This window comes from Hyla sarda, chromosome 2 (genome assembly GCF_029499605.1).
Source record: "Hyla sarda isolate aHylSar1 chromosome 2, aHylSar1.hap1, whole genome shotgun sequence".
Lineage (NCBI taxonomy): Eukaryota > Metazoa > Chordata > Amphibia > Anura > Hylidae > Hyla > Hyla sarda.
Genome location: NC_079190.1, coordinates 247,210,478 through 247,238,368, shown reverse-complemented (window position 1 = coordinate 247,238,368; position 27,891 = coordinate 247,210,478). Strand labels below are relative to the sequence as shown.

At 42.6% G+C, this 27,891-nt stretch overlaps 1 protein-coding gene across 1 annotated transcript in view; it reads left to right on the top strand.

The window, feature by feature from the left end:
* The window catches only part of DOC2B (double C2 domain beta), a 740,104-nt gene that overhangs the window by 353,141 nt on the left and 359,072 nt on the right, over window positions 1–27,891 (top strand). The window contains exon 3 of the mRNA XM_056556880.1: window positions 14,512–14,586. Coding sequence (XP_056412855.1) covers window positions 14,512–14,586 — 75 coding nt within the window. The remainder of the gene's footprint in view (window positions 1–14,511; window positions 14,587–27,891) is intronic.

Sequence of the window (27,891 nt, the reverse complement as noted above, 5' to 3'; positions counted from 1 at the left end):
TTCCTGGCCCATCTCACTTATCACAGCAGAGGATGGACTCCATAGACTTACTATAAAGCCCATCCTGTGCAGTGACTAGCGAGATCAGGAGAGAATCACTTAGCCAAGGGCTTCTCCTTCCTCCTTCTCAATGGGTGGGGTGCTGAACACCCAGATCCTGAAAAATGTAAACATTTTAAAATCTTATTTAAAATGAAACAAATTTAAAATGACATGTTAAGTGTCAGCTTCCCTGGGCTCAGCTCCATAGTATATGGAGACTAGCCTCTATACACTACACAGAAAACAGGGGATCCTGCTTTCCTACATGTACCTCTCTGTAGCAAACCCCCAAAAGTAGCAGCAGCATGGATGACATTATAGAGCATCCAGCATTTTTGTCTGTGTTTCTCCCTGAACCTCCTGTCCTTCTCTCTCACCCCTCTCTCCAACTCACACCTCTTTTCCACTATTTTATGGGCAGGAAAACCTGGTCTCTCCGTGGAGCTGAAAGTTTTCTTAACTCCAGTGCATGGAGTCCCTTTAGTGATGAATAGATTAGAAGTTGGGGATGGGAAAGTAGCGTTGTAAGGGGAGAAGAGAGAATTTTTGTCTAATAAGATATAGTACAGAGTTTCTAATATTGTCTTGTACTTTTAATTGTCTTGTACGATTGATCCTGCCTGCAAAAAATGACACATGAACCAGTATAATTTTATGTTACTTTTACTGCATCCCGAGACACTTGTCCAAAGCCCCTCTCTGCCTGTAAAACCCCTTTAGTATGTAACAAACAGCATGAGGGTTTGGGACACATGACAAATACATCCCAGCTGTATCTTTATCTGGCTACATAAATGAAGAAATCCAATAATATAGGCAGCCAGTGTAATGTTATCCTCTCATGAGTGGAAATATAGTAAAATTATCAGCCCTGGTAGTGCTGCAGAAACATCTCTGCATGCTCATTGCCTCCAGTAAGATTAACGTCTTCAGGCTTGGTTTCGCCTTTTACATACTAAATTAGGTTAGGTCACAAAGATCAATGGAATGGGAACAAATGTTGCTGATCATTTTAATTCTTGACTCTAGATGGTGCTTGTATCTACCAGAATAATGGGTCATTAGGTTTTGGTGTAATTCTAGCACATAATGTGATGACTAATGCATGTTCTGTATGCTAAAATATGCATGCATGTAATATATGGAATCTCTGCAGAGCATTTCATCTTCTTTAAGTGTATGTTATACTTACTGATCAGGACAGATTTTTTGGAAACATAACATATGTGAAATTAGAACTAAGGAAAACAAACAATGCTAAGCAAGCTCATTTTATCCTGTCAATAAATAAGCCCTCGGCAAGTAATTGTATTGCAAGCAGGGTAGCATGATATTTTGGAAGAATTCCGACAATAGTGTATTACATCCATTATGAAATCATGTCGATCAATAGGGCACAATGAAACAGCTAACTGCTCTGAAAATGAGTTCATATTTTAATTCCAACGCAATTGATTTTCTGCAAGCTGTCACAGCTACTCCACTAAAGTGCATGAATAATGGAGCAATAATTCAACATATATGTCTAAAAGGACCAAACACTGCAAGAGCAGTGTGAATTGAGCCCTAAAGTTTTCTGAGCTTTGAAAGTCCATAAATGTGTCTGCATACTCACCAAGTGATGTCACCATAGTTCAGAAGTAGTTCTTTTTATTTTTATAGGAGACACCTGTATGAGGCACCAAGGGCAAGGCAAGGCAAGGCGAGTCGAGTCAAGTCAGGGTCAAGCATAGATCCTGAACAGCAGGGGTGGCTCTACCATTAGGGGTGTTAGGCAGTTGCCTAAAGCCTCGCATTGGCAGGGGCCTCGTGGCTGCCTAACTCGCCCTACCCGGTGCAAGGTGGGCACTGGCTGCAAGGGGGGCAGCAGCAGAAGGCTTTTTTTTATGACAGGCAGACAGACTTGAAAAAAGGCATTTTTTTCGCAGGGAGAGGGAAGGGAACACGGGGCCACTAGCAAAAGACAAGAGCTGTACTGGACTAGAGAAAGGCTGATGGGGAGGAGCTGCAGGAAGTAAAGCTGTTCTATCTGCAGCTCCACTCCATGCACAGACAGTGCCGGCACCAATGCTGCTGAGGAAGAGCCTCCCAGTAGACCTGCTGACAACTATAAGATCTGGCAGCCAGTATATAACAACATGTGACCCCCTTTCTCTTGAACACTGCATATATTGATATCTAACCCCCCCATAATATACAGTGTACAGGAGTGTCACATATCACTCTATGGGGGAATCACATATCAATATATATTGCATATAGAGATGTGATACTCCTGTACACTGTATACAGTAATAATAATAATAATTGTATTTATATAGCGCCTACAGAATCCGCAGCGTGTTTGAATCCATGTACACTGTATACAGTTTATGGGATGATGACACACATTAACTGCTATATGTAGTACAAGGGTGATAATATCAAAATATACCGTAAATAGTGATATGTAACCCCATCCATACACTGTGTATAGCAATATGTGATGCTACTGTACACTGTATAATTTAGGGCATGGGGGTTGGGGATCACATTACTATATACTGTATATTGTGACATGTTATCACCCTTTTTTTTACTACATATAGCAGTAATGTAATTATACATATTCAATGTAAAGGAGTGTCACATATATCAGTTATGTTTATGCTTTTTTTTTTTTTTACTTTGTTTACTTGAAAATTAAGGGGAGGTTTTTGAATTTTTACTGTAGGTAGGATATTTGAAAATATATTATTATTATTATTATTGTATATTATATTTTTATAAACCCAATTCCTTGAGAAATTCCTGTGTGCACCACTGGTGAGTTGGGATGCACACACTGTATGCATTACCACACTCTTACATTCACAGGCAGGGGCATACAATACTTTGTCTTGCCCGGGTGCTGCCGACTGACACTACGCTGCAACATCTTGCTTCACAGCAGCCTTCTAGCAGCTTGTATGTCTTTTTTTTAATTATAAGTGTCAGTGAAGGCCTCATGTTCGGGTTTCGCCTAAGGCCTCTCAAAGTCTAGGGCCGCCTCTGCTGAACATATAGCAAGACAATATAGTCAGAAAAAGGCAGAAAGGTCATAATAGATGGCAGATGTTCAGTGTCAACAGTCTGGGTCTGTGAGGCTGAGAAATCAGGCGCAGTCATACACAGGATTTCTAATAACATGCCAGATTAAATAACAGATAAACCAAAATGTTGCTCAGGCACAGGTGAGCAGCCTTAAAGGGGTAATCCACCACTAAACATCTTATCGCCTATCCAAAGGCTATGTACTAGCCTCTACCATAGACATGAATAAAGGGGGTGTGGCGTGACATCACGAACACGGAAGCTTCCGTGTACAGAATGCTGTGGTGCTGGACCGGAGATAGGGCCTAGGGGTGGGGTGCCCCTTTAAATAGGTAGTGCTAGGCAGAGTTATATGGAGAGCAGATTAGTATTGTACTTAAAGTGGGAAGAGTGCATGTGGGCACGAGTCCAACAGGCCAGAAAATTGAAAAGTTAGAGGGGTAATAGGGAAATTTTGAACATGCTGGGGTAATTTATCTTATACAGATTTTTCTTTGTAGATTTGTCACAACATTGTTGCAGTTGCGCAAAAAGTGTGTGACTTTTTGACTTTCACTCTCTACGTGACTTTTGCACTTTGCAGTGGTAAGAGATTTATGAAGCGCGTCTTTCCTCAAAAAGCAAAAAGTCACAGATTTGTTGTGATGCCTTCAATTACACCAAAAACATATACCAGCCCAGACCTAGCTTACAAAACTGGCTGCAGACAGCACAAAAGTCACACAGGTGAAAAAATAGCACAGAAGGAATTATACAAATTGGTGTTCTGAAGTGAAATTTCAAAAAAAATGTACTAGCCCCATATTTTTCACATGCCCATTTAATAAATTGGATGCATGTACATTCCAACTACACCATTTGAACCTGTGTATAATATCAGTGCATCTACACTGCCTGCCCCCTCTGATTTTGTTAAAAAAGTTAGATTTTTAAATAAAATAAAAAAATCTAATTGTAAAAACTTGGGTATTAGTAAACTTGGGTATTGTAATTTTTACCACTAATCACTGCGTGAGAACAGGACCCCCCAAATTGCAAAATTACAGTTTTCTCTTCAATTTCCCCCATACTTTTTTGTTGTACATTATTTGGTAAAATGAAGGGTGTCATTTTAAAGTGCACTTGGTCCTGCAAAAAAATCAAGCCCTCATATGGGTATGTGGATGGAAAAATAAAAGTTTAATCAGTCTTTATGTTATTTGTAGTGTTGCTCGCGAATATTCGCAATTCGAATATTATTCGCGAATATCGCATATTCGCGAATTTCGCGAATATAGCGCTATATATTCGTAATTACGAATATTCGTATTTTTTTATTTTTTTATTTTTTTTTTTCCTCACAGTACACATCACAGTGATCACCCCTCTCTGCTTCCAGCTTGTGTGGTGTAAAGAAGGCTGTAATACTACTGTGTGAGACTGGTGTGCAAACATTCGCATATGCGAAAATTAGCATATGCTAACTTTCGCATATGCGAATTTTCGCGTATGTTAATTTTGTATATGCTAATTTTCACATATGTTAATTTTCGCATACGCGAATTTTCGCATATACGAAAATAAAACGAGAATATAACGAATATGCGAATATTCGCGAATATATGACGAATATTCGTCCATATATTCGCGAATATTCGCGAATTTGAATATGGCCTATGCCGCTCAACACTAGTTATTTGCAGCAATAGGTTATAGTCTGCCTTCTGGTACAGTCTTTAGAATTGTATGGCAAATGTTACTTGGACAAATTCCTTAATAGCTTAGGTCTGTATTTCCCTCTGTTAGTGGCTATATATGCCAGGTACCTGTAATATTTGGTCTGGTTGTTGCAGGCTAGCTCAAGGCTTTGTCTTAGTTTTGCCAGAATACTCATGCAGATTAAAATCTGCACTTGGGCCTTTGGAATCAGACCATATCTTTCTTCTTGCCTTAATAGCATGCCATTTTACTCCCTGCAAAGCTTCTGCTGATCTATGTATTGCAGCTTTTGAAGCACTGTCTCCCTCTCTGCAAAGCAGCTTTTGTGGCAGGTTGTCACCCTCTCTGCAAAGCAGACTCTGTGGCATATTGTCTTCTTTTCTGAAAAGCAGCTCCTGTGGCAGGCCACCTCCCTCTCTGCAAATCAGCTTTTGTAGAAGGTTGTCTCTCTCTTTGCAAAGCAGCTTTTGTGGCAGGCGACCTCCCTCTCTATAAAGAAGCTCCTATGGCAGGCTACCTCCCTCTCTGCAAAGCAGCTTCTGTGGCAGGCTACCTCCCTCTCTGCAAAGCAGCTTCTGTGGCAGGCTACCTCCCTCTCTGCAAAGCCGTTCCTGTGGCAGGCTACCTCCCTCTCTGCAAAGCAGCTTCTGTGGCAGGCAACCTCCCTCTCTGCAAAGCAGCTTCTGTGGCAGGCTACCTCCCTCTCTGCAAAGCAGCTTCTGTGGCAGGCTACCTCCCTCTCTGCAAAGCAGCTTCTGTGGCAGTTTCTCTCCCTCTCAGGCAGTGTGCTATTCTGCAAAGCTGCTTTCACTAAGGCTGGAATACTGAACCACGCTCCACATGTACAAGTCACCATAGAAACTACTCTGCACACATGTACATGAATAGGAATAGTTTTTATGTTCTCCTCCAGCATAGCCTGGTGTTTTGACATCAGGTCCTACAACACAGCAACTACCTCTCCATGCCCTATACTTGGGCCCCTGAATGTAAGGCAGGTGTGCTAAACTCTAGACCAAAGTGTTACCTTTAAAAGAATGGAATATAAATTTTAGTGCAAATCAATTCTTAAAGGCTATTGTATGTTCACAATTGGGTCTCAGTAGCATAGTTTCCGTTTGATAGAGCTTTATTGTGCTTTGAGTATAAGCAGTAGAGACAATCTCACAGCAATCCCCGTTGCAGAGCTTTTGCGGTTAGAACGTTGCCCCATTATTTCAGGTTCAGGCTTTACAAGAAGTATCAATGATTACTGCTGCTGATATTCCATTACATCTGTTATGTAGTGTAGAAGTTTCAGGTGCTATGAAAATGTACATCTAATGTCTCATATTACCTCTAAGAGGATCCACAATACACAGGATAATCTTGTAGAGTAATTGGGGTCAGATGTGAAATTACAAAAGACCACCTGGGAAAAGTCAACCCTGGAAGAAATGAGGAGATAAGAATGAATATGCTATTTGCCTGTTGAGCATCCTGTTCCATTTTCCAGGTGTAACAATTCAATTAGATCTCGGGAGCCCTCTTGCTGGAATAGTGATTGAGGTTATAGCCTACTTACAGTGCACACACAGGGCTTTTACAGCATATTCATTTGGTAGGTTCTAGCAGGAATAACGTTGTGTTCAGCCATTGTTTTCAAGCAACTCATTATTTATGTGCAACTGGGCAGACACCATTCATTTTGAGTGGATCGAAATAGAATTTTAGACTGTATCTGGCAACTAAATATACAGTGCACATTGTAGAGAATAAAAAATGCCTCCTATCCTTGTGATTCAGTTTCTTTGCAGGTTAATAGATGTTTTTAATGCACAGACCAGCTTTCTCTGCTCGTACGTCAAGCTTTGCAAGTCTGTGGGAAGAATGCTAAAACTGGCATTCTGTCTGCTGTTGGCAGATTATAAAGGGGCTGCTGATGAAAAGCGAGCAATTTTATTTAAAAAAAAGCAAGCAATGTTAAATAGAGATAAAAGTATAGGTTTTTAAATTTGAAGATGCATTACAGATTACTTAAAGGAACAACATGGTTAGAGTAAACCTCTAGCAGATAGGAGAGCACTGCAGGGAAGAATGTAGACAGCCTGCATCGTGCTGATTCTGCCTAAAGAACAATGCAAGAAATGTAACCCCTTAAGGACTCAGCGTTTTTCTGTTTTTGCATTTTCGTTTTTCCCTCCTTACCTTTAAAAAATCATAACCCTTTCAATTTTGCACCTAAAAATCCATATGCTGCTTATTTTTTGCGCCACCAATTCTACTTTGTAATTACATCAGTTATTTTACCCAAAAATCTATGGCGAAACGGAAAAAAAAATCATTGTGAGACAAAATTGGAAAAAAAAACACGCCATTTTGTAACTTTTGGGGGCTTCCGTTTCTACACAGTACATTTTTCGGTAAAAAATGACACCTTATCTTTATTCTGTAGGTCCATACAATTAAAATGATACCCTACTTATATAGGTTTGATTTTGTCGTACTTCTGGAAAAAATCATAACTACATGCAGGAAAATGTATACGTTTAAAATTGTCATCTTCTGACCCCTATAACTTTTTTATTTATCTGCGTATGGGGTGCTATGAGGGCTCATTTTTTGTGCCGTGATCTGAAGTTTTTAGCGTTACCATTTTTGCATTGATCGGATGTTTTGATCGCTTTTTATTCATTTTTTCTTGATATAAAAAGTGACCAAAAATGCACTATTTTTGACTTTGAAATTTTTTTGCGCGCACGCCATTGACCGTGCGGTTTAATTAACCATATATTTTTATAATTCAGACATTTCCACATGCGGCGATACCACATATGTTTATTTTTATTTACACTTTTTTTTTTTATGGGAAAGGGGGGGTGATTCAAACTTTTAATAGGGAAGGGGTTAAATGATCTTTATTCACTTTTACACTGCCCACACTGATATTTCACATTGATCACTGGTTTCTCATAGGAAACCAGTGATCGATGATTCTGCCGCTTGACTGCTTATGCCTGGATCTCAGGCACTGAGCAGTCATTCGGCAATCGGACAGCGAGGAGGCAGGTAGGGACCCTCCTGCTGTCCTGTAAGCTGTTCTGGATGCCGCGATTTCACCGCGGCTATCCCGAACAGCTCCCTGAGCTAGCCGGCATGCTTTCAACTTTCAACTTTGAACGCCGCGTCTAAAGGGTTAATAGCGCGCTGCAGCGCGATCAATGCCGATCATGCCGTGGCCCCGCGTTATAGATCGGGAGCGGACTCATGACGTAGCGGTACGTCATGAGTCCTTAAGGGGTTCAAAATCCACATAACCATAAATGTCTATATCAAACTGTAGTAAACAGGTATTTCCATCTTAAACATTAATAGTAAATCCACAGGATATGCCATAAATGGCTGATAGGTGTACATCCGAAATCTGAAACACCTATCCACCATCGGGGGTCTCCATTTTAATCGCAATCGCTAGGCATAACTTTTAAATGTAATAAAATCAACTTATTGACCCCTTCTGGAGTGTTCATCATACACAGTAAATTTGGTCAGCCAACACTCATCCCTCATAACCTTTTAAATGCACAATCAATAGTGATGAAAGCATTTAAAGAGCTAAATGACAGATGCCACATCTGCTGGATGGCCAATTAGCCCTTCTACAATGCCTTAAAAACAGTTTTTTTTATTTTTTATTACCGTATATACTCGAGTATAGGCCGAGTTTTTCAGCACGATTTTTCGTGCTGAAAACACCCCCCTCGGCTTATACTCGAGTGAACTCCCCCACCCGCAGTGGTCTTCAACCTGCGGACCTCCAGAGGTTTCAAAACTACAACTCCCAGCAAGCCCGGGCAGCCATCGGCTGGGAGTTGTAGTTTTGAAACCTCCGGAGGTCCGCAGGTTGAAGACCACTGCGGCCTTCAACATCATCCAGCCCCCTCTCACCCCCTTTAGTTCTGAGTACTCACCTCCACTCGGCGCTGGTCCGGTCCTGCAGGACTGTCCGGTGAGGAGGTGGTCCGGTGGGATACTGGTTCCGGGCTGCTATCTTCACCGGGGAGGCCTCTTCTAAGCGCTTCGGGCCCGGCCTCAGAATAGTCACGTTGCCGTGACAACGACGCAGAGGTGCGTTCATTGCCAACGTACTTCTGCGTCATTGTCAAGGCAACGCCTCTATTCCGGGCCGGAAGCGCGGAGAAGAGGCGCCCCCGGTGAAGATAGCAGCCCGGACCACCTCCCCACCGGACCACCTCCTCACCGGACAGCCCTGCAGGACCGGACCAGCGCCGAGCGGAGGTGAGTACTCAGAACTAAAGGGGGGTGAGAGGGGGCTGGATGATGTTGAAGGCCGCAGTGGTCTTCAACCTGCGGACCTCCGGAGGTTTCAAAACTACAACTCCCAGCAAGCCCGGACAGCCGATGGCTGCCCGGGCTTGCTGGGAGTTGTAGTTTTGAAACCTCTGGAGGTCCGCAGGTTGAAGACCACTGAGGGCGAATGATGAGAAGAGGATGATGAAGGGGGGGTGTGGGGATGATGAAGGGGGGTGGGGATGATGAAGGGGGGGTGTGGGATGATAAGGGGATGATGAAGGGGGGATGTGCGGGATGATAAGGGGATGATGAAGGGGGGATGTGTGGGATGATAAGGGGATGATGAAGGGGGGATGTGCGGGATGATAAGGGGATGATGAAGGGGGGATGTGTGGGATGATGACAAGGGGATGATGAAGGGGGGATGTGTGGGGTGATAAGGGGATGATGAAGGGGGGATGTGTGGGATGATAAGAGGATGATGAAGGGGGGATGTGTGGGATGATGACAAGGGGATGATGATGAGGATGTTAATGACGGGTCTGGATGATGACAGGGGGGGATGAGGTATTTCCCACCCTAGGCTTATACTCGAGTCAATAACTTTTCCTGGGATTTTGGGTTGAAATTAGGGGTCTCGGCTTATACTCGGGTCGGCTTATACTCGAGTATATACGGTAACTCCGCTTTCACATTTTTCCAATAAAAAAAAAAACATTTTAAAGAGAAAAAATAAACAGTTTTGGTATCTCCACTTGTGGAATTGTCCAAACTGTTGAAAAATAACATAGTTAATGCTGTGCAGTTAGTAACAAAAAGTTATAAAAATACCAAACACCAAAATGGCTGATTAGTGGTCACATCATATATCAGAAAAGCGATAAAAAAGTCCCATCTAAGCCAAAACTACAGATTACAGTACAAAAAAATGAGCCCTCATACATCCCAAGAGACAGAAAAATTTAAAAAATTATGCTTTCCTATTCTTCAAAGCCCAATGAAATGCAGCATCTATTAGTTTAACACTTTCTCCAGCCTACAGTGCCCAGTACCGCTGCCAGTATTTCCAGTCGCACCTATCCACACAGCTGCCTCTATAGACAGCAGTAAATGACTTTATACTAAGATCGAGTAATAAGCAATAATGGGCCATCAGTGACTTTACTTTCTTTTCCACAAACCATGGCTCTGGGAGAAATTTCAGCCAATAAGCATCTGCTATGGTCAAGCTATGTTTCAGCCTCCTGCCCATCCCAACTGCCTGTCATCTTTTTAGCCACCTACAGAGATTTTTACACATTTAGTGGAGGAATTTAATTTCTCCCACCTACCTTTTGGCTGCAATTTTTCATCACAAGTTGAGACTAAGACCCCAAGATTTTTGCAAGCTACTGAACAGCGTGGATCACCAATGTAAATGACCTGCTTTTATGAATCACCATCAACATCCCTCAAACAAGCACCCATTGAACCCACATTCTTTGATCTCAACCATATGTCTTACTTTAAAATCTGAAATGTTGGCTATTCATAGGCAATGACCCCTTCCCTAAATGGCTACATTGGATTGAAAATTAGGAAGACAGGGAGAATTGGTTGCCCCACATAGGGTAAAATGGTCTTGGAAGTTAGCACTGTAGTGTAAGGACTGTAGTGTGGCAGGATAGATTGGAGACTTCAAATATATGGATATGGGATTCAAATATCCTCTTACTTTTCCATAGTTGTCATAGGAGGAACATGGTAGGTGGGCCGTAGTTGGGCTTAGTAGAGTTAGCAGTGAGAGACAGCCTACAGAGCACTAATTTAGTTTAAAGTTAACCTGGCACAGACATCACAATCCCAGGACAATATGAAATACTCTGAGATACCTGGGCATTTCTGAGTAATAATAGTTTAAAAATGCCAGCAGGACCAGGGTAACTAGTAATGTGGGCAAGTTCCACGGCTGCTCCCGGTTGGGACAGCTTGCGTGACACGTCTTTCCCTAGCAGTGGATAGGGAGAGAGATGCATCACTCAAGCCAGCAGGGAAGAAAGTAGCTGCCAGGACCCTCCTCGAGGACTAGATACCTTGGTTCCAGATGCATTTTTAAACTATGATTACTTTGAAACGACCGAGTATCTCAAAATATTGCATAGTGTCACAAAATCGCCATGCCTACACCAGTTTTATGCTTCCCTTAAACTTTGACCTGGTCGGGTCTGCCCATAGGAAGTAGTCACCAGACAAATGCTGGCAGTATCAATAGGGTGTTTGTCCTATGTGAAGGGACACTCGTATGAAGAAAACAGGATCCTAAATCGAAAATAAGGGTTAAATACTTTTAGAATTTGTTTACTTTATTTTGTTTGTGATGCCCAAGAAACTTAGGCTGTTATGCCTTGAGAAGTAAAATTGCTAATATTGTTGCACTACTGATGTCACTAGTCAATGAGTTTGTCTGAATAACACCAGTTTGTACTTGTCTTTTTTTTTTTTTTTTTTTTTTTTTTTAAATGAAAGTAAAGTGAAGGAAGGGAGATGCAAACCCCCCACTTTATTTGTATTGTATGTGTACTTTCTGTTTTTGTATAACCATAGCTTTGATACCCCTCACCTGACAAAATCCTGTGTATCTATCTCTATGCATACAACTCAAGAATCAACTATAATAACAACAAAAAAAGAAAAACCTTGTAAATAATAAAAGAGGAATAGATAGAAAGACTTGGTGTTTAATAAAATAAGGAATAGCAATATAGCCTTAAAGGCGTTATAAGTTTGGACGCTTACCAGTTGTATATTTTTATTGCTGGATCTATTTTACATTCATTTAACAACTATGGCTGGAAATCTTTATAGTTCAAAGCAACTGTTCTTAATCAGAAACTGGATTTCATGCTTCCAAATTCTTCATCATTCCATTCGGTTCTCTGTTCCATCAGACACTTAACCATTCCTAACTTTCCTGTTAAGCTTTGCCTTTTTGGTTATTTCAATAACAGTGTTCATATAGTGATATTTTAAATCAGATTGACGGTTATGTCTTTCAAGATTTTTCTACATTTTTTTCTCCCAGGGTGCCAGAGAGCCAAGTCTTGAATATAAAGTAAAAACCTGAGATAGCAGTAACTATACACTTCTATAAAGTCTGAGTGCAATGTGACTAAATAATAGATTTGTAGCTACTAAAACTGTTATTTAAAAGAAAAAGCAGTCAAAAATGTAAAAGGTTGACACAGGAGAAAAGCATCATGCAGTAATATAACAAAACATTTTAGTGCAACCTGCTTTGGATTTTTGAGCACTGAAGTGCATTTCAAAATATTTATATCAATGAACATTATTGTCAATACATGTAATGTCCGTTTATTTGTTTTTGTATTTTTCTGTTTAGGTGTGTTTAGGTCCTGTTTATTTTTCTGTTTCCTAGTGGGCCAGCATCCTGACCACACGGTGGAGTGTGCCCACTGGCCAGTAGTCTATTTGGCTTTATTATTAATGGCTACTTCTTTTGTGGAGTGGGGTGTCCAGTTTGTTTTTTCTGTGTCCCAGTGTGAACAGTGTCCTTTGTTTCCTTATCAGTTTGCCTGTTCATATTCTGCCCTCTTAGTATTTGTATCCTGTTTGGTATATCTGGTTGTCTAGTAGTTTTCCGTTTCTTTTCTGGCCTGTTACCGACTATTTATATTATGTGTTTTTATGCCACTGCACTTTAGCACAGGCAGGGACCGGCTCCAAGTTGTCAATTCACCATTTAGGGTGGATGGGCAATTAGGCATGACAATACAATTATAAACAGATTATTAAACAAGAAAACGTGTAAACATGTAAAATCAACTGGTGCCAGAAAGTTAAACAGATTTGTAAATTACTTCTATTTAAAATCTTAATCCTTCCAGTACTTGTCAGCTATTGTATACTACAAAGGAGTATTCTTCTGTCTGACCACAGTGCTCTCTGCTGACACCTCTGTCCATGTCAGGAACTGTCCAGAGCAGGAACAAATCCCCATAGCAAACCTCCTGCTCTGGACACTTCTTGACATGGACAGAGGTGTCAGCAGAGAAAAATGTGGTCAGACAGAAAGGAAATTCAAAAAGAAAATAATTTCCTCTGGAGCATACAGCAGATGATAAGTACAGGAAGTATTAACATTTTTAAATAGAAGCAATTTACAAATCTGTTTAACAATCTGGCACCAGTTGATTAAAAAAAAATACTTTTTCCACTGTAGTACCCCTTTAAGTTATTAAACTAGTAAAAAAAAGTTCTCTTTGAGGCATGCAGCTTGCTGGTGGTGTTTATCAGATGACAACCTATAACTTTTTCCATTAAGCTTAAAGGCAGTAAGACTAACAGTGTATTTTGCATCCATTTTTGCTGAATGAATATGCTCCATGTAAGTCTATAGGCAAGTGGTTGTCTGTGCACACAGTACGAAAAAAAAAAGATAATTTTTTTTATCCATAAAAATATGCAAAAACTGGTTAGACCAAGAGATATAAGATATATACACAAAAAAATAAAATACTAAAATAAAATGAAAATTAAAATACCAAAGGCCAGAATTTGGTTATGTTAAAGGAGTAGTCTTCTGAAAACTATTTCCAGTCCATTGCGCCCGGGCTGCAAAAAAAAAAAAAAGAGAAAAGAAACTTTCACTCACCTTCCTCCGTTCACCCTTAGCGCTGCTACAGCTGTCCGATCTTCTGGTCTAGTCTTCTTCCTTGTTCCGTGTGCTCGGATCATCACACTGCACTCAGCCTATCACTAGCCAAGTCGGGACATTGCTGTGGCCGGTGATAGGCTGAGTGCCGTGTGACAATCCGTGCACGCAAAAGAAGGAAGGTGAGTTAAAACTCCTTTTTTTTTTCTTGCAGCCGGGACACAACGGACAGAAAATACTTTTCAGAAGACCACTCCTTTAAAATGAAAGCCCTCCATATAGGTCTGTGGACGGAAAAAAAAGTTATAGCAAAAACCTGTGTTATCTATACCTTTTACTGTAATGCTGTACTATTCACTTTCCAGCAGCCTCCTCCTTATCATCACCGACCAAACAGGAAGTATCATATCATCTTAGTTTTAGGAATACTGGCCAAAATGAAAACTGCAAAATTTCAGAATTGTTTGCAAAAATTTCGATTAACATGTTATTTTTCGATGACACATTCCCTTATGTCAATAAAAAATTAATGTCATTTTTTCATATAGCAAAGAATAGCACTGTATACTGTATGATGGTCATGGAGTTTCATAATTTTATTATATTAATCAAACAGAGCGTTATTATTATAAATGTAGTAATTCGTTTTATTTAGTTACCATGGTAGCATTTGTAACATAATAATTAATAATTCAAGCAGAAAATCCATGCTGTGTAAATTGTTTTTATAACCTTAACTTCTATTGTTTTTAAAGGGCCTAAAGCCAATGGACCACAATGGACTGGCTGATCCATATGTAAAATTACATTTACTTCCAGGAGCTAGTAAGGTAAGAATTAGTTGGCTTTCTGTTTACTGTCCTTAAAAATGATTTTTTTTCCAACTTAAAATAAATACATCCCTGTGTTACTGAAGTCTCAAGGGTAGTCTCTATGTGAAATGTTTTTCTTAGGGTCGTCTCTGGTTCAGTGATTGTTGCTTTTGATTAGATCAATAATTTAGTTTTTTCTATTTAGCACCAGGAAAGGTACAAAATGTCAGCTACTAAGCTGTTGATTTCCCAGACAACAACATATTCCCTGGCCACCTCACACCTTATTCTAGACCATCTGCTAGTCATTTTCTAATAGAGTATTCTTATGGCCATGCCTGTATAACAGTACAAACATAAGGGAAAACAACACTCCAAACAGATGTAGAAAGCTATAAAGTGCTATAATACAGCTGTAGAAAGCTATAGGGTAGTGTAATTCCCCAATGTATGTGTGGCATTTCAACCCTCACTGGGGTTTTTCTCACACATTTCTAACACTAAAAAACAGGGCTGATATGGCTGCCCCAAAACAGAACAAAATGCAGATCTATGCGTCCCCATGGTATAAACTTCAAAACAAACCATAAGTAGTCTATCTAGCCTCTAGTAGAAATCTAGCCTCTACATACCCCTACAAAGTACAGGGCATTCACTAGATTGCTATTTTTTCTTTTAGTTTATTGGAGCAATAAAAACAAAAATGTTGCAATGGTCAACAGCCATTTTCCTTGTCAATTTTTTTCCCTTTAAGTTCATAATATAATCATACAAAGAAATGTAATACACCCATAAAGGAAAACAAACTTCCAACATATCAACTTAGGGTATGACTAAGGTTGGATATTTTGAACAAAATGCAATACTTCTTGTGTCTTATTGACTCAAATAAAGAGAAGTTTTGAGGCAGATCTAAGGAACAACGCTGGACATTTTCCTCTGTTTTCTATTTTCTATGCGGTAGATGACCAAACCAGTCTGTGATTGAACTGTGTGTATTTTCAACTTATGTCAAAACATTAAAAGAGTAAATTGTGTGTGGCATTTTATATGATCTGTCCATAATCAAAAATAAACAGCTATTTTGATAACTGATTACAGACAAAAATGCATGTATAAAATAATAAACAAAATCTTACGATGTGGGAACTTAACATAAGGCATGTGAGATAACCCCCATAAAAAAGGAATTGGAAAGACAAAACTCCCCCTGAACAACATTCAGTGTTCCACAGAACCTTCCTTCCTGACCCCACATGGCAATTGTTCAGACTTATAGCCCTATTACATTATTAGCCAAACAAGAGGGGACGGGTGCAAAGTTACTGTAATGCTGCTGCTTGGCAACGATTAGTTTACCATGTGTCCAGGTTATTACCAGCGTCGGGCAACATTCTCTGTGCCATGTGTCTGCTGTACTTTCTGGTCGTACTGCTCTGATGTATCTCATGATGCAGTTTCCACTCTGGCCACTGGTCCTCCTCCCATCCCAGCCAGGAACTCCCTATATAAATCTGCCACTCGTGCTGTTCCTGGCCTCTGCAAGGTTGTGTATTCCTGACCTGCTATGGTCTCTGTCTGCCTGCTTTTCCTTTGTTACTGATCGCTCCTGTATACTGGACTTGCCTGTTGCCTCATCTCTGTACCTGCTCTGTTAGCAAACACCTTAATCAGCTTCGCTGCGTCTTCTGCTATCTTTAGTGTCAGTTTGTCCTGTTCTGCCTGCCTTGCCAGCTACCACTTGTGGCAGTCCTGGGGTGTTAAAGTTACCATCAATGTCCATAATAGATGGTGCTTAGTCATGATCTATTCCTAGTTAGTACAATTTTTAATGGAGAAAGTCTAATAATGACTAGCAGACTTCAGGAATCAGTGATTGGTTTGGGTTTCCCACATTGAGAATTCTTCTATGTGGAAGTATCTCAACTAGTACAGGTTGTTAAAGATTAGTGTTGGGCGTGAATATTCGAATTTCAAACTTTTATCGTGAATATTGCCAATATATTCGCTATATATTTGAAATTGCGAATATTCTCTTTTTTTTCCACATATGCGCATATCTGAATATTTGCATATGTGAATATTCGTATATGCGCATATACGCATATGGGAATATTTGCATATTCCTTCTTTTCACTTGTGGGCCAATTAAAATGATGCAAATACACTTGTCAGAGGTTATCAACAACATCCCTATCAACCAATAGTAAAGTTGCCCACCCCCTCACAGTTTTCTTCCTTGAATACGAGAATATGCGAATATTCAAATATGCGAATACGCAAATACTCACATATGCGAATATCGCGAATTCGAATATGGGCAATGCCGCTCATCACTATTGAAGATGTGTGACCGCTATGAGAAAAATATGGTCAGAGAAAACGATGTTCAAAAGGAGTAGTGGTCAGGGAATGTGCTGGTGACTGGGAAATAACCCGGAAGCCACATAGGAGATGGAGTTTATAAGTAACCTTATTGTGATGTATAAAGAAGAAAGATGAAACTGAAGAAGAAGATATCAACCTTTGAACAATGCAAGCATGTTAAGCAGTGATAGTTGATATATAAAATACAGACCTAATGTACTAACTCCATGTACCACAAGAAAATCCTTTGTGATTCAACAATGGCAAATAGTGGAAGCATCTACTCTTACTCTATATTATGAAGTCAAATTCAAAGATAGTACCTTTACATTTAAATAATGAACACAATTTAATAAATTACTTGATTCTTGGCAGCAGCTTATTCAGGTACAAATATTTTATTTTAAACTGAGCAATAGGTAAGCGACATAGGAGTTATTTAATTTGCCTAAAAATTGTTTCTGCAATGTCGATTTTGGAGATTTTTATTAGACTGTATAAAGGCTTTTTCAGCCTCCTATTCATTAAAAATAATGAACTTTCCTCATGAAAGAAAAAAAACTACGAATGGAAACCTATTACATATTCCAACTTTAAATAGGGAAGGAAAAATTTTAATACTTCAAAGATAACTTTAAAATATATATTTGTGAATAGCCCCAAAACAATACATTTTGCTATTTACATTCATTAATTTTAAAGCATCTTTTACTTCTACAGTATATTCCATTGGGCTATGACATGACCCTAATGTATATTTTTCAATGATTTTATCTTTATGTTGGCTAAATGCTTAAAGGAGTACTCCCGTGGAAAACTTTTTTTTTTTTAATGAACTGGTGCCAGAAAGTTAAACAGATTTGTAAATTACTTCTATTAAAAATCTTAATCCTTTCAATACATTTTATGGGCTGTATACTACAGAGGAAATGCTTTTCTTTTTTGGATTTCTCTGGTGTCACGACCACAGCGCTCTCTGCTGACCTCTGCTGTCCATTTTAAGAACTGTCCAGAGCAGCATATGTTTGCTATGGAGATTTTCTCCTGCTCTGGACAGTTCCAAAAATGGACAGCAGAGGTCAGCAGAGAGCACTGTGGTCGTGACATCAGAGAAATCCAAAAAGTAAAGCATTTCTTCTGTAGTATATAGCCCATAAAAAGTACTGGAAGGACTAAGATTTTTTTTTTTTTATAGAAGTAATTTACAAATCTGTTTAACTTTCTGGCATTATTTCATTTAAAAAAAAAAGTTTTCCACAGGAGTACACCTTTAAGAACCTTTCTAGTTTAAATTCCCTAAAGGGGAATTCCGGTGGAAACAAGTAGAAAACAAATGTTTTCAAATCAACTGGTGCCTGAAAGTTAAACAGATTTGTAAATTGCTTCTATTAGAAAAATCTTTATCCTTGCAGTACTTATTAGCTGCTGTATAAAACATTTGTGAATTTCATTTCTGCCTGACAACAGTGCTCTCTGCTGGCACCTCTATCCGTGTCAGGAACTGTCCAAATTAGTATCATATCCCCATAGAAAACCTCTCTTCCTCTGGACAGTTCCTGACACTGACAGAGGTGTCAGCAGAGAGCTCTGTTGTCAGGCTGGAAATAACTTTACAAATTTCTCTGTTGTATAATTGTAATATACAGTAGCTTATACGTACTAGAAGGGTTAAGATTTTTAAATGGAAGTGGTTTACAAATCTGTTTAACTTTCTTGCACCAGTTGATTTTTAAAAAAAAGTTCTCCTTTTAGGAAGACATTAGACATTAGGCTACTTTTTTACTCAAAAAATATAACTAAACTCTAACAAGAACAGAATATTTATTGTAGCCCAAAACTATATTTTATCACATTTTTCAATACTGCTTCATAAAAACCTCAAAGTTGCCCATAAATTATCATGTCACATATCTTTTATATAAAAACAACATAATGATGAAGGGAATTTATCATTGGTTTTACCCTGATTTTGTTTGAGTTGTTGCATAATTTGTCGCAGTTTATGTTTAGAGACTTTTCATTGCAACTTTTGGTTAGAAGCTTTTCTTTAAAATTGTGTAGTTATGCCATAGTCTTGTTAACTGTTTGCAGAGATCATGAATTTATCATGTGTGAATCCGTTCCTAAGCCTTCAAATCTACACCAGCTGTGACCTGGCTAACAAAACTGGCTGTGGACGGAATTTGTAAAAAGTCTTACATTTTGGTGCAGTGGGTAAAAACGCTGCAGGAGGAACCATACAAAGTGGTGTACTGAAGTGTCATTTAAAAGAAAAATTTTAGTACCATATTGTTACGCCGAGCGCTCCGGGTCCCCGCTCCTCCCCGGAGCGCTCGCTACACTCTCCTCACTGCAGCGCTCCGGTCAGATCCACTGACCCGGGGCGCTGCGATACCGCCTCCAGCCGGGATGCGATTCGCGATGCGGGTGGCGCCCGCTCGCGATGCGCACCCCGGCTCCCGTACCTGACTCGCTCTCCGTCGGTCCTGTCCCGGCGCGCGCGGCCCCGCTCCCTAGGGCGCACGCGCGCCGGGTCTTTGCGATTTAAAGGGCCACTGCGCCGCTGATTGGCGCAGTGGTTCCAATCTGTATCTTCACCTGTGCACTTCCCTATTAATACCTCACTTCCCCTGCACTTCCTTGCCGGATCTTGTTGCCATTGTGCCAGTGAAAGCGTTTCCTTGTGTGTTCCTAGCCTGTGTTCCAGACCTCCTGCCGTTGCCCCTGACTACGATCCTTGCTGCCTGCCCCGACCTTCTGCTACGTCCGACCTTGCTTCTGTCTACTCCCTTGTACCGCGCCTATCTTCAGCAGTCAGAGAGGTTGAGCCGTTGCTAGTGGATACGACCTGGTCACTACCGCCGCAGCAAGACCATCCCGCTTTGCGGCGGGCTCTGGTGAAAACCAGTAGTGACTTAGAACCGATCCACTAGCACGGTCCACGCCAATCCCTCTCTGGCACAGAGGATCCACTACCTGCCAGCCGGCATCGTGACAGTAGATCCGGCCATGGATCCCGCTGAAGTTCCTCTGCCAGTTGTCGCTGACCTCACCACGGTGGTCGCCCAGCAGTCACAACAGATAGCGCAACAAGGCCAACAGCTGTCTCAACTGACCGTGATGCTACAGCAGCTACTACCACAGCTTCAGCAATCATCTCCTCCGCCAGCTCCTGCACCTCCTCCGCAGCGAGTGGCCGCTTCTGGTCTACGACTATCCTTGCCGGATAAATTTGATGGGGACTCCAAGTTTTGCCGTGGCTTTCTTTCCCAGTGTTCCCTGCACTTGGAGATGATGTCGGACCAGTTTCCTACTGAAAGGTCTAAGGTGGCTTTCGTAGTCAGCCTTCTGTCTGGAAAAGCTCTATCATGGGCCACACCGCTCTGGGACCGCAATGACCCCGTAACTGCCTCTATACACTTCTTCTTCTCGGAAATTCGAAGTGTCTTTGAGGAACCTGCCCGAGCCTCTTCTGCTGAGACTGCCCTGTTGAACCTGGTCCAGGGTAATTCTTCCGTTGGCGAGTACGCCGTACAATTCCGTACTCTTGCTTCAGAATTATCCTGGAATAATGAGGCCCTCTGCGCGACCTTTAAAAAAGGCCTATCCAGCAACATTAAGGATGTTCTGGCCGCACGAGAAATTCCTGCTAATCTACATGAACTCATTCATCTAGCCACTCGCATTGACATGCGTTTTTCCGAAAGGCGTCAGGAGCTCCGCCAGGATATGGACTTTGTTCGCACGAGGCGTTTTTTCTCCCCGGCTCCTCTCTCCTCTGGTCCCCTGCAATCCGCTCCTGTGCCTCCCGCCGTGGAGGCTATGCAGGTCGACCGGTCTCGCCTGACACCTCAAGAGAGGACACGACGCCGCATGGAGAATCTCTGCCTGTACTGTGCCAGTACTGAACACTTCCTGAAGGATTGTCCTATCCGTCCTCCCCGCCTGGAAAGACGTACGCTGACTCCGCACAAAGGTGAGACAGTCCTTGATGTCTACTCTGCTTCTCCACGTCTTACTGTGCCTGTGCGGATATCTGCCTCTGCCTTCTCCTTCTCTACTATGGCCTTCTTGGATTCCGGATCTGCAGGAAACTTTATTTTGGCCTCTCTCGTCAACAGGTTCAACATCCCGGTGACCAGTCTCGCCAGACCCCTCTACATCAATTGTGTAAACAATGAAAGATTGGACTGTACCATACGTTTCCGCACGGAGCCCCTTCTAATGTGCATCGGACCTCATCACGAGAAGATTGAATTGTTGGTCCTCCCCAATTGCACTTCCGAAATTCTCCTTGGACTACCCTGGCTTCAACTTCATTCCCCAATCCTGGATTGGTCCACTGGGGAGATCAAGAGTTGGGGGCCCTCTTGTTTCAAGGACTGCCTAAAACCGGTTCCCAGTACCCCTTGCCGTGACTCTGTGGTTCCTCCTGTAACCGGTCTCCCTAAGGCCTATATGGACTTTGCGGATGTTTTTTGCAAAAAACAAGCTGAGACTCTACCTCCTCACAGGCCTTATGATTGTCCTATTGACCTCCTTCCGGGCACTACTCCACCCCGGGGCAGAATTTATCCTCTGTCCGCCCCTGAGACTCTTGCCATGTCTGAATACATCCAGGAAAATTTAAAAAAGGGCTTTATCCGTAAATCCTCCTCTCCTGCCGGAGCCGGATTCTTCTTTGTGTCCAAAAAAGATGGCTCTCTACGTCCTTAAATCGACTACCGCGGTCTTAATAAAATCACGGTAAAGAACCGCTACCCCCTACCCCTCATCTCTGAACTCTTTGATCGCCTCCAAGGTGCCCACATCTTTACCAAACTGGACTTAAGAGGTGCTTATAATCTCATCCGCATCAGAGAGGGGGATGAATGGAAAAGGGCATTTAACACTAGAGATGGACACTTTGAGTATCTGGTCATGCCCTTTGGCCTGTGCAACGCCCCTGCCGTCTTCCAAGACTTTGTTAATGAAATTTTTCGTGATCTCTTATACTCCTGTGTTGTTGTATATCTGGACGATATCCTGATTTTTTCTGCCAATCTAGAAGAACACCGCCAGCATGTCCGTATGGTTCTTCAAAGACTTCGTGACAATCAACTTTATGCTAAGATAGAGAAATGTCTGTTTGAATGCCAATCTCTTCCTTTCCTAGGATACTTGGTCTCTGGCCAGGGACTACAAATGGATCCAGACAAACTCTCTGCCGTCTTAGATTGGCCACGCCCCTCCGGACTCCGTGCTATCCAACGTTTTTTGGGGTTCGCCAATTATTACAGGCAATTTATTCCACATTTTTCTACCGTTGTGGCTCCTATCGTGGCTTTAACCAAAAAAAATGCCGATCCCAAGTCTTGGCCTCCTCAAGCGGAAGACGCCTTTAAACGGCTCAAGTCTGCCTTTTCTTCGGCTCCCGTGCTCTCCAGACCTGACCCATCTAAACCCTTCCTATTGGAGGTTGATGCCTCCTCTGTAGGAGCTGGAGCGGTCCTTCTACAAAAAAATTCTTCCGGGCATGCTGTTACTTGTGGTTTTTTTTCTAGGACCTTCTCTCCGGCGGAGAGGAACTACTCCATCGGGGATCGAGAGCTTCTAGCCATTAAATTAGCACTTGAGGAATGGAGGCATCTGCTGGAAGGATCAAGATTTCCAGTTATTATTTACACCGATCACAAGAACCTCTCCTACCTCCAGTCTGCCCAACGGCTGAATCCTCGCCAGGCCAGGTGGTCTCTGTTCTTTGCCCGATTTAATTTCGAAATTCACTTTCGGCCTGCCGATAAGAACATTAGGGCCGATGCTCTCTCTCGTTCCTCGGATGCTTCGGAAGTTGAACTCTCTCCGCAACACATCATTCCTCCTGACTGCCTGATTTCCTCTTCTCCAGCCTCCATCAGGCAAACTCCTCCAGGAAAGACCTTCGTCTCTACACGCCAACGCCTCGGAATCCTCAAATGGGGTCACTCCTCCCATCTCGCAGGTCATGCAGGCATCAAGAAATCTGTGCAACTCATCTCTCGCTTCTATTGGTGGCCGACTCTGGAGACGGATGTCGTGGACTTTGTACGAGCCTGCACTGTCTGTGCCCGCGATAAGACTCCTCGCCAGAAGCCCGCTGGTTTTCTTCATCCTCTGCCTGTCCCCGAACAGCCTTGGTCTCTGATTGGTATGGATTTTATTACTGACTTACCCCCATCCCGTGGCAACACTGTTATTTGGGTGGTCGTTGATCGATTCTCCAAAATGGCACATTTCATCCCTCTTCCTGGTCTTCCTTCAGCGCCTCAGTTGGCTAAACAATTTTTTGTACACATTTTTCGTCTTCACGGGTTGCCCACACAAATCGTCTCGGATAGAGGCGTCCAATTCGTGTCAAAATTCTGGAGGGCTCTCTGTAAACAACTCAAGATTAAATTAAACTTTTCTTCTGCATATCATCCTCAATCCAATGGACAAGTAGAAAGAATTAACCAGGTCTTGGGTGATTATTTACGACATTTTGTTTCCTCCCGCCAGGATGATTGGGCAGATCTTCTACCATGGGCCGAATTCTCGTATAACTTCAGAGTCTCTGAATCTTCCTCCAAATCCCCATTTTTCGTGGTGTACGGCCGTCACCCTCTTCCCCCCCTCCCTACCCCCTTGCCCTCTGGTCTGCCCGCTGTGGATGAAATTTCTCGTGATCTTTCCATCATATGGAGAGAGACCCAAAATTCTCTCTTACAGGCTTCATCACGCATGAAGAAATTTGCGGATAAGAAAAGAAGAGCTCCTCCCATTTTTTCTCCTGGAGACAAGGTATGGCTCTCCGCTAAATATGTCCGCTTCCGTGTCCCTAGCTACAAGTTGGGACCACGCTATCTTGGTCCTTTCAAAATTTTGTGCCAGATTAATCCTGTCTCTTACAAACTTCTTCTTCCTCCTTCTCTTCGTATTCCTAATGCCTTTCACGTTTCTCTTCTTAAACCACTCATCATCAACCGTTTCTCTCCCAAACTTGTTTCCCCCACTCCTGTTTCCGGCTCCTCGGACATCTTCTCCGTCAAAGAGATTCTGGCATCCAAGAAGGTCAGAGGGAAAACCTTTTTTTAAGTTGATTGGGAGGGTTGTGGTCCAGAAGAGAGATCCTGGGAACCTGAGGACAATATTCTAGACAAAAGTCTGATCCTCAGGTTCTCAGGCTCTAAGAAGAGGGGGAGACCCAAGGGGGGGGGTACTGTTACGCCGAGCGCTCCGGGTCCCCGCTCCTCTCCGGAGCGCTCGCTACACTCTCCTCACTGCAGCGCTCCGGTCAGATCCACTGACCCGGGGCGCTGCGATACCGCCTCCAGCCGGGATGCGATTCGCGATGCGGGTGGCGCCCGCTCGCGATGCGCACCCCGGCTCCCGTACCTGACTCGCTCTCCGTCGGTCCTGTCCCGGCGCGCGCGGCCCCGCTCCCTAGGGCGCGCGCGCGCCGGGTCTTTGCGATTTAAAGGGCCACTGCGCCGCTGATTGGCGCAGTGGTTCCAATCTGTATCTTCACCTGTGCACTTCCCTATTAATACCTCACTTCCCCTGCACTTCCTTGCCGGATCTTGTTGCCATTGTGCCAGTGAAAGCGTTTCCTTGTGTGTTCCTAGCCTGTGTTCCAGACCTCCTGCCGTTGCCCCTGACTACGATCCTTGCTGCCTGCCCCGACCTTCTGCTACGTCCGACCTTGCTTCTGTCTACTCCCTTGTACCGCGCCTATCTTCAGCAGTCAGAGAGGTTGAGCCGTTGCTAGTGGATACGACCTGGTCACTACCGCCGCAGCAAGACCATCCCGCTTTGCGGCGGGCTCTGGTGAAAATCAGTAGTGACTTAGAACCGATCCACTAGCACGGTCCACGCCAATCCCTCTCTGGCACAGAGGATCCACTACCTGCCAGCCGGCATCGTGACACATATTTATCACATGCCATGCAACCATTTACCAAATTTAGCGTGCATACACATTACTACCGTACAAATTAAAGGTGAAGAATTTTTTTTCCTACACTATACTTGAAAAGGGATTTGGCCAATAATGTAATAGGGCTCTAAGTCTGAATTGGCAGTGTGGGTCAGGAAGGAATGTTTCCACTCTGTGGAACACTGAATGTTGTCCAGGGGTGTTTTTGTCTTCCATTTAATAATCTGGCACTAAGTATAAGGTTCAAGTCCATAGTAACATAGTTCATATGTTACAGTAAAGAACCTCTGTCTGTGCTGGTGTAGAAACCTTCTTTCCTCCAGTCCTGGATATAAATAGATTAATTGTTCAGACCAGCAAGCAGACAGCATCAATGGGAGGACAACCAGGGCCTCCATCCCTTCCAACCGATTTGGGGAAGAGCTCTCCCTGCATTCCATTGTACCAATGTCTTAAAGACATTTGGCCCTCATTTACTAAGCTGAAACCGACCAGTTTTTGTCTGGTTATTTTCTCTGAGACATGTCTGCGCCAGTGTGTGACAGTGTGCGCCTGAAAAATCCGACAAACCCGAAAAGGGGGCGTGGTCTGCCACAAAAGGGTGCGTGGTCTGCCACAAAAGGGGCGTATTTTCACAACCCGACCGATTTACTATGGAATTCACAGAAAATCCTGTGGGTAAATGGCTGGAAATATCGACCTAGAAAAAGCTGGTCAGAAAATGTTCCCGACTTTTCCCAATAGTGACTAGAGAGGAATCCTGCAGGTCTGAAACAACTTGTCACACTAGTAAAAACCCGAAACTCTTAGTAAATGAGGCCCATTGAGGCAATAGAACAGCTGAGCATCAGCTTCCTGCCTGGCTGACCAGCACTTCCCCTATGATGCTGCATCATTCTGCTCTGTCCAGGCCTGTCTAGAAGAGTCCAGAGCAGTAAAACAGCAGTGGACCCAGGACAGTATTCTCAGAGGGACATGTTCCTCAACCTGCGGCTCTTCAATTGTTGCAAAATGTCAGTGCATGATGAGAATTGTAGTTTGCAACAGGTGGTGAGACAAAGGTTGGAAAACATGAATTTAAAGGCACAGTGATAAAGGTCATCAGAGGACATAATGGTACTGTCACAGTTCATTGAGGGACAGTGGCACAGATCATAATGGGCATAGTGGCACACTTCATTACCAGGGCAGTGGAACAAATCATTATGGGCACAGGGGCACACTTCATTACTGGGGCAGTAGCATGTTGTATTATGGGGCAGTGGCACCGTTATTATCTGGGCATTGGAACACAGCATTATGGGGCAATGGCACGGATCATTATGGGCACAGTGGCCCACTTTATTATGGGCCCATTGGCATGCTTTATTATGGGGGCAGTGGCACAGTTCATTCAGGACAGTGGCAAAGATCTTTATGGGGACAGTGGCACAGTTCCTTATGGAACAGTGGCACAGATCATTATGGTCACAGTGGTACAGTTTATTATGGCCATAAGGACACTAGCATTAGTGCATTGCGAGACAATGGCACACTTTATTAAGGGGACAATAGAACACTTCATTGGGGGGGCAGTGGCACACTTCATTATGGGCACAATGGAACAGTTCATTAGGGGGACAATAGAACACTTCATTAGGGAGGGAAGTGGCACACTTCATTATGGGAACAGTGGCACAGATTATTATGGGGACAGTGGCACAGTTCATTAGAAAGTACAGTAGCATAATTCTTGGTTTGAGGGGGTACAATCACATATTTATTGTGTCAAGGGACAGAGTGGCACAATTATTCGGTTCAGGGCACAGTGTGTGGCAATATAATACATAATGTTGCAGCAGGTTGCAGTATTGTATTCAGGGTACTGTATGTCCTTGTATGATCTGCAGTGACATAATGGCTGGCTTCTTTTTAGTTGTTAATAATACATCTTTGAGCATATCCTTAACACTGCTCTATATATACTGGCAGTACCCCAGCATTCAGAGATTTCAATCACTTGTATTGGCTTCTGAGGTAGAGTTAAACTTGTCAATATGTAAAAGGCTGAAATAAGTGGTGCATATTGTGAATTTTTTGTTCATTTTACGTAATAGTCTTTTTTCATTATGACCCATAATTTACTAAATTTACTAAAACTTACCGGATTTAAATACAACGTACAGGATTTTCAGTTGTATGGATGTTGCTCATCTGTTCATAGGAAAATTATTTTTAGCAGTCTACAGTGGCTCCCTGAGTAAAAGTTCCTTGCTAGTTATTGTGATGGCCCAGTATGGGAGGTGTTCCCACGTACCCTTGCTGCCCTGTCTGGCAGCCTCCCTTCAGTGTCCCCTGGGCCCCTTGTGCTTGTTTCCCCCCTGTAGATATGTTTTGCTATGTATTGTAATATATAATGTATTGTTGCTTTAAGAAATGTACCATGTGATTGTTACCCAGGAGGTACTAGTGACCAGGTGATCCCAGGGGTGACCTGTGGGCTTCCTGCTAGTCTCCCCCATATAAGCCCTGGGTGGAGCTAGCTTGCTCTCTTATTGTTGAGGTCCAGCAGTCAAGTCAAGGTGTCTGTCCAGAGTCATTGGAGGCCTCACGTCAAGTCTGCAGCCACAGTCAATTGCAAGTAAGCTACAGTCATAGCTTTGTCAGTTGTCAGTCAAGTCAGAGTGGCCTGCATTAAATTGTCCAGTCCAACCACAAATCCCAGCAAGCGGTCTCTGAGTCACTGGTCACCTCCGTGGGCCCTGGCTGAATTGTATAGACTTTACCATCTGTCTACCCTCAGTAAAGCCACCGTTGTCCATAACTTGGCGTCAGAGTCATTATTGCCCCCCTGCCTAGCCCAGGATCTAGCGGTATATCTTCTGGTGGTATTGAGGATAAACCACACCCTGGTGTCACGAATACAAGAGGTTAATTCCATCTGCCCCTAGGGTAACAATATCTGCCCTCATCACACCCCGCTACCACATTATCAAAAGACTGTGGTTGTGCAGGGAGAAAAAAACACCTTTTTTGTGTTAAGT